Source organism: Phaethon lepturus, unplaced genomic scaffold, assembly GCF_000687285.1.
Source record: "Phaethon lepturus isolate BGI_N335 unplaced genomic scaffold, ASM68728v1 scaffold2280, whole genome shotgun sequence".
Taxonomy (NCBI): domain Eukaryota; kingdom Metazoa; phylum Chordata; class Aves; order Phaethontiformes; family Phaethontidae; genus Phaethon; species Phaethon lepturus.
Window position 1 is genome coordinate 65,595 of NW_010512400.1, and position 7,063 is coordinate 72,657.

General features: G+C 37.8%; 1 protein-coding gene across 1 annotated transcript in view; it reads right to left on the reverse strand.

Moving 5' to 3' along the window:
• NUS1 (nuclear undecaprenyl pyrophosphate synthase 1 homolog (S. cerevisiae)) overlaps positions 1-2,727 on the reverse strand; it is a 7,830-nt gene extending 5,103 nt beyond the window's left edge. Inside the window, exons 1-2 of the mRNA XM_010286638.1 lie at positions 2,606-2,727; positions 16-168 (exon numbers count right to left, since the gene is read on the reverse strand). Coding sequence (XP_010284940.1) covers positions 16-168; positions 2,606-2,699 — 247 coding nt within the window. The 5' untranslated portion in view covers positions 2,700-2,727. The remainder of the gene's footprint in view (positions 1-15; positions 169-2,605) is intronic.
• Between the last annotated feature and the right edge of the window lie 4,336 nt (positions 2,728-7,063).

Here is a 7,063-nt window from a genome sequence, read left to right on the forward strand (position 1 = left end):
CCATGTCATACTTACTACTTAATAAGTTGTCTAACACATTCACATCCAGGTCTGTGTATGTTCTTTGCTGCTGTGCTACCAACTGACAGAAGTTCTGAGCAGCTTTTACTATGTCTGCTTTTCCATCTTCCGGAGACAGCACCTTCAATGTAGATTGGCAATTTAAAACTGAAAGTACAAAACACAGTTTAAAAGCAACAGAAATATAGTTGTTTTGAGTGTGCTTTAGATATTCGCAGGACATGATTAAAGTAACTTGTAGTTTACTTCATATATTATACAATTAGTCATAGGTATACCCACTGCTGTAGAAGATGGATGAGGTAAGACTCTTCTGGATTTGCTGTATTACTAAAATGCAAGTTTAAGGCAACTATTGTGAGGAGTCTTGTGAAAAGTGGTTTAATTAATGTCAGTCTTGACATGTAGAGTATTCCACAGAATTTACATCAGTTCTTATGCTGTCGGGTAACAAAGAGTAAGAGGAAGAGCAAAGTAGTAAGAGGAAGGTGCCTAGATAGTAAGTTGGGGACTGCTAAGCAATGCAGAAAGACTTGCAGTTCAGGGAAAGGAAAAAAAAGATTTAATTCCTACCCTAAAAGAGGAAGGTTTTTTTAAACAGCTAGTGTGGACATTCATGTGACAATGATTTAAGCTGGGGCCCTCCCTGAATATGATCACAGGATCTTTCAGCAGCACTTCGAAATTGATGCAAGAGTTACAATATTAATCTAAGATCACTACAGAGATGCTAGGAACCAGATAATAGTACCAGAGTTCACCCATTAATCTGTAATTATGTCTGCAACTTAAGAGGACATTTCACAACAATCTTATTGTCTACACTATTGTGAGGTAAGAGTCTTCTCACACTACGTGACTTGCATCATTGTCAGTTCTGATAAGATACCTAAGAGGTAACCTTACCAAAGGAAGCTGAAGGCTACAGATAGTGTACTAAACCCAGCTTGAAGTAATGAGTTAATACTAACCAGTGTGTGGACACATTAGACATATACAGAACTTATGGCAGTTATAACCAGATACTTAAAAACTGCAAAGGACCACCGAATACAGTCAGAAGACTCATATGAACACCTAAAAAGCCTCAGTTAATCTATCCAAAGCCACCACAATGAAAATAATTGTTCCTTGATACTGTTTGTCATAGAGAATATGCTTTAATATAGGACCTAACAGCATTCATAAGTGAGACATGTCATTTTGTTTCTCAAAAAAAGTGAAAAATTACAGTTTATTATAAACTGGATGTCAGCTTGTTCAGTTCAGAGTATGAAGCACCTGATCTGACTGTGGAGCCTTCCGAGTAAGAATGAAAAATTCTGAAGAGAACAGAAGACACCTCTGCTTCTCATAGTTTCCAGCACAAGAGGTTCCTGAGACTTAATTCAGTCAGCAAGTCTCAGCAGCCTTTCAGTAGTTCATTTGGTCTGGATGTAAACATCCCAGTTTAGGTAAACTCCAGCATACTTAGCTGTGCTTAAGGCATTAACAGCCTGTCTATCCCATTTTCTACTGGTTATTTCAACCTCCACAGGAATAAAGACAAATAACATGGAACTTGGGTGTTTCCATGTAAATGCTAGCTCCTTAGCCTAGGTTCCTTATAAGGCAAGTTTATGCTACAACATCGAACTTTATACTGTAAAACTGGCACAAAGGATCTCGCCATCCTATCAGCTCTTGTGAGGGAAGCAAAACTCAGCAAGCAGCCTCTTAAATGCAGCTAAATGTACTACAGCTTGTGAAGTTTAGTCTTAAGTCTTTGAACTATGTAATATGATTATCTTAAAATATAAGGGGGTTTTTTGTTTATTATGAGAACTATTTAAATATTATGAAGTATAGTTAGAGCTGTTAAGTATCATCCTAATCCTGTAAGCCAAAGGACTGCTTTAGTAAGTATATACTTGTGACTTACTACATTTTGAACAGCCTTCTAGCATTTGTGTTAGTCAGCATACCCAAATGAATATTTAGAGCAGATAGTACTGAATAAGGAACATTAACCTTGAAACATATTCCCGTTTTCCACTTCTACTACATGCACAAAAGCTGCTATCACAGAATTTTTTTTTAAACGTACATCCTTTACTTTCCTTGTGTCATTATACACTGCCATGACAACCAGCAGTTTTGCTCTTTCCTTTCTTCCTCCCCACTTTGAGGTATAAGTTTGGAAAGATAGAAGTGCATGCATTGTTAACTTGACATCAGCTCCCTTACACTCACTCCAGTGCTTTTTCAGTGCTCTCAGCAGAGGAATTCAACTCACTGCAACAATGGAAAGCTGAGCTACACTGATGCATTAAAGGGGTCATGGCACAACAGTCAGGCTAAGGGGAAGATCAGACTACCCAAAAATGATCACTATGGGAAGGAAGAACGACACTTCACTATTAGTTAAGAACAAATAAGCACAATGAAGTTTAATACTAGCCCAGAAAGGTCATTATGTGTTTTGATAATCTGTGCTTAATGAAGGAAAAGGTCACTGTATGCAGGAATGTGTTTAAGTAAAAGCAGAGTTATGGTTTATACACAGCTAGAGTCATGCCAATCCCCTCCTCACAATTCATCTTACCTTGATCAGCTTTGTCTTGATTTGCAAATTGCACGGTGTACTTGGAGCAATCTAGTCCTAAGAGTTCTTGCTGCTGTTTTAAAATTTCATCCATCAATCTTGAATTATTTCTCTTGAAAATACCTTTAAAAAAGGTTGCATGTCAGTCAACTCCTATAAAGAGTGCTACAAAATAAATCTGACACTAGGCAGGAAGAAGAAAGAATCAAGTAGTCAGTACTGGTTTCAAACTGGAGTTCGCAAGTACGATAAGAATCCAAAGCAAATGCTACTGCACATGACTAACTTCAGTGACCTTGGAGAGACAACTTGTGCTTTTGCTCCTCTCTCACTCAGCCAGGTTTAACTAGCAAGCAGCAATTGCATAAGGGATAGTTTAAGACTTAATTCATTGTCCTTAGTATTCTAGCAACAATCTAAGATAGCAATATGGTACCAGCATAGGACCACCTTAACACCAAGTCTCTTGAATACCCACGCTGCTGTACATTTGCGGGTTAAGTCTGCTACTGCTTACTGCTGCACCACTAAGACTGGAGGCTGACAAAGCAAGTCACCATAAAGCAAGAGCCAGAAGACTAAATCAGTATATCAGGCCCCAGTAACTGTCCACTCTTACACCATGGCCAATGCCATGGATTTCCTAATAAAAGCATTTCACAAGCTGTAAATTCAAAGGAGTAAATGAAGTCCCCAAGGTCTTTTTATACTCATGTTTATGGTAGACATATTTTGAGTGTGGGAGGTTACAAAAAACTTGCTTAATCAACATACTTGGGTTTCTGTTCTAAAATAAATTCTACCTCTTAAGACAAACACAACACAACTATTTCTAATTAAAAGCCACAGTAAAAATTAAGTGTTACAACTTAAATATTTACAATGCAAAAGTGTGGCTAGGCATATTTACTTAGGAACTGGTAACACTTATCACATTGTATTCAGGGGTTGTTATTAAAAGCCTAAGTTTCATTCAAAAATCCTGTGTCAAACAGTTCTATTCACCAGTCTAAAAATGCCTACACAATCACCTTACAAGAAACACTGGACTTGTATACAATTTTATGTTAGGGCTTATGATTCATCACCTCAACCTGATTCTGGGATTAGAAACTGCTAAAACTGCACTTTCCACATCAGTAGTGGTCAAACAGTGTATAAGCATTGGGTTAAGACCATAATACATCAGGAGTTAGTTTGCAACATGAAGTGATACAACACTAATTTCATATGCTAGCCTTTAGGCCCTAGTAAGTTAGTATTTTTCTACAGGCTTCATTAGAGGTTTTAACAGGTGGTAAAGCATCTGGTTTTCCTCTCATTCTGGATACTTCCTGTAAAAAAATAATTTACTTCATTACACAAGTGTTAGTGATGCTTACAACTGATTTCACATGTCAACAGACAAGTAAACCTCAGTAAGATAGCAACCTTGATAGAAAAAAGATTAGAATACTTTCATTAAGTCTAAACTAAAATTAAATTGTTACAATTTGTGCTCCTACTTACACTTGTATATTCATACATCTTGGAAATTGAGAATGCTGCTTTGAGTAATACTGTTTGACACAAGTCTGCTTGGATAAGTCTGTTTCATGCTAGAATTAGCACTTACTGTCTTCCTTACAGTTAAGGTCAGCAGCAGTGCAGCTCCTGCAATTGCTAATCCCACACCATCTTCAAGTAAGACTTGTACAAGGTTGCATGTGACTCACCCCTGAGAGTCACTTGACTTCCACCAACTTTAAAAAAAAACAACAAAAAAACCTATGTTCAATATTCAGAAGACTTTGCATAATCAGGAAAAGCTCCTAATCTGGGAAACAGACAGCTGCTCTCTTCTTCCCCTTCCCCACACAACACTAATGATACCAATTCTCTCCTCATGAAAAGTTGTTGCCTATTCCTGTCAAATATTGGAAGAACAGATTTAAGAATCTGTACTCCAGCTCTGAAGTAAATGAAGACATTAAGGATAACAGGTAGGAGAATAGACTAAGGTGCTTACTGCTCAGTAAAAAGGGACCTAAGAAAGGACTTTGTCCAGCTCTGAAGTAAAGGTCCTTAATACACACAGTGGATACTGGAAGACAAGCTAGATCTGTTCTTGAGATTTATCTGAGTACACCAGCATTTCCCTTCTACTCGCCTCATTTATCTCACCCACCTCCTTAGTTGTTCAAACCTGAGTCCTGTGTTGCTCTTGGAATAGCAGTTTAACATGAACTGTAAGCTACTGTAGTTGTACTGTACAGCTGTATGTAGTATGTCTTTCTGGGAAAGACATCCACACCTAAATTCCAACTGATCCACCAACCTTGACACACCTGCAATTCTCCTGCAGAGAAGATCCTGAAGCACATCAGAAGGTAGTAAACATCCAAACTAACTGAAATCCTCATTTAAAACCAATAGCATTTGGGAACTTTACTCCTTCAGTGTTTTGTCTCTCAGTGCAAAAGACACTTTTTGTCTCTCACTCAGTGCAAAAGAGAGTTTTTATTATGAATGTGTATGATGGCACACACAGTCCTGCCAGAGGCAATGTACATGGGCCAAATTCACATTTGACTTTAAAAGTTATTTTACATGGTTGTGGCTCAGACATACACTCCCTTCCCTTACAGTATCTCAAAAAACCATTTGTCTACAAGGTTCATTTTTTTTTTTAAAACTTTGAAAATATATCCAAGTTAGCTCCAGAAGCTGCTGTTGCTAATTTATACATCATAAATATAGTAAACAAGAGTGCATGTGTAGACCACCTCACGAACAGAATTCAAGTGTTCCTAGGCAGTGAGACTTAAGTCTTGATTTAATGTTACCTTCCAATTTTGTTGAGTCTTCCACATAAGTTGAAAGCAAGTCCATAATATGATTTTAACATTATAGAAAGTTATGTTTGACAAGAGGTCTAAAATTTTAGCAATACAACAGCTGTTTGCTGTTGAGTGAGGAAAATTTCAGCCCTACTACTGTTTCTAATACAAAACAGTATACAACATGAAAATGTCACTATTATTTCTCATTAGAAACAATTTTTGTTTTTGAAAAGCAGAAACAGTTTTGTTCAGCCAGAACTCTGAAGTCTTTGCAAGCTGGTACAAATGTGTACATTCCAGCAAATGCAGCATTTTAAGAATTATACATATTTAAGCACTGTAAGTTCCAAAGCAAAAGAGTACAAAACTTCAGTTGTGCTTTTTAATTTTTTTTTTTAACTACTGAGAACTCATGAACCGTTTCCAGGGATAATTCTTGTTTTTACAACACAAGCTACAAACTTGCTACGGATCATTAGTTCCCATTAGAGCTGAGGCAAACCAGATGTGGTTTAGCTTCCTGCCATTACACAGGTCCTTCCTAAGGGACTCGCCTTTTGCTCAGTTCTACAATAGTTACAAGCCATGCCTCTTTGCAGTCAGCTGTGGTGTTGCAGATTTTAGGCTTAGACACTCACAAATGCAGTTTGTAATTAAGAGGCTGCAAGTTCAGCAGACACAAGGCTCAAAAGTGACAGGAATTGTGAACTGTAGGAAAACAACTGGCACCAAGAAACACCAGGTGGTGTCAACCATTTGTTTGTCTGGCTAGACAACCACAGCCACCACCTGTTAATGCCTTAGTAGCATTTCAAAAGTTCACCACTCTCACTTGCTCTGCTTTTTAAAGCAGCAGAATCTTGTAAAATACAGAAAAAGAGTCAGCTCTTCCTTACAAGGGAACACTTTAACCAAAGTTAAGTGTTCTAGGTGAGAATACATTGCCTCAGTATTTCAGTTATTTCTTTTTATCAACTCCCTTCCAGTGCCAACAAGGGAAGAGTTATAAGGCAACAAGTCTGTTTAAACCAAAGTATTAACAGTTTGGGAAACTTCAAATCATAACCCAATTCAAATAACGTACATGCAAGAAGCTGTTTTAACACATGAACAACTTCTGCCCACATCCTCATGTTGGATCATGCTCACTGATAATGGAGGAAAGTGGAGTTTGAGTCATTACACTGGACCTCACAGGACATTGAAAGCTAGAAAAAAAGTATTAGACTTGTCTACTCCAAGAGCCCAGAAAAAAAATATAATCCAAATTTGAAAATGGCTGAAGTCACTTATGTTTCACCTACATTAAAACCACTTAAGCTAGCGCTAACCAAATAGAAAGAACAAGTTAGAATTTATAACCCAGTAGGTGACCATTCCTCCCACATTCTTGGAGCAACATTCTGTACCAGGAGAGCAAGAGCTCATCAGCAATCGAGAGAAGAGAAACTACTTTCATACCTATAAGCAGACTGCCTTCTACAGATTAGTGTTAGCCCTTCTAATAGATGTACTCTGAGGACTCCTCCCAACTCAACACCAAGACACAGCTGTTGAACATGAAGTTTCACATGGGTGAAGACTCACAGCAGATGCCATGTGATACTGGTATCTCACAAAAGTGTTCTGGTGACAC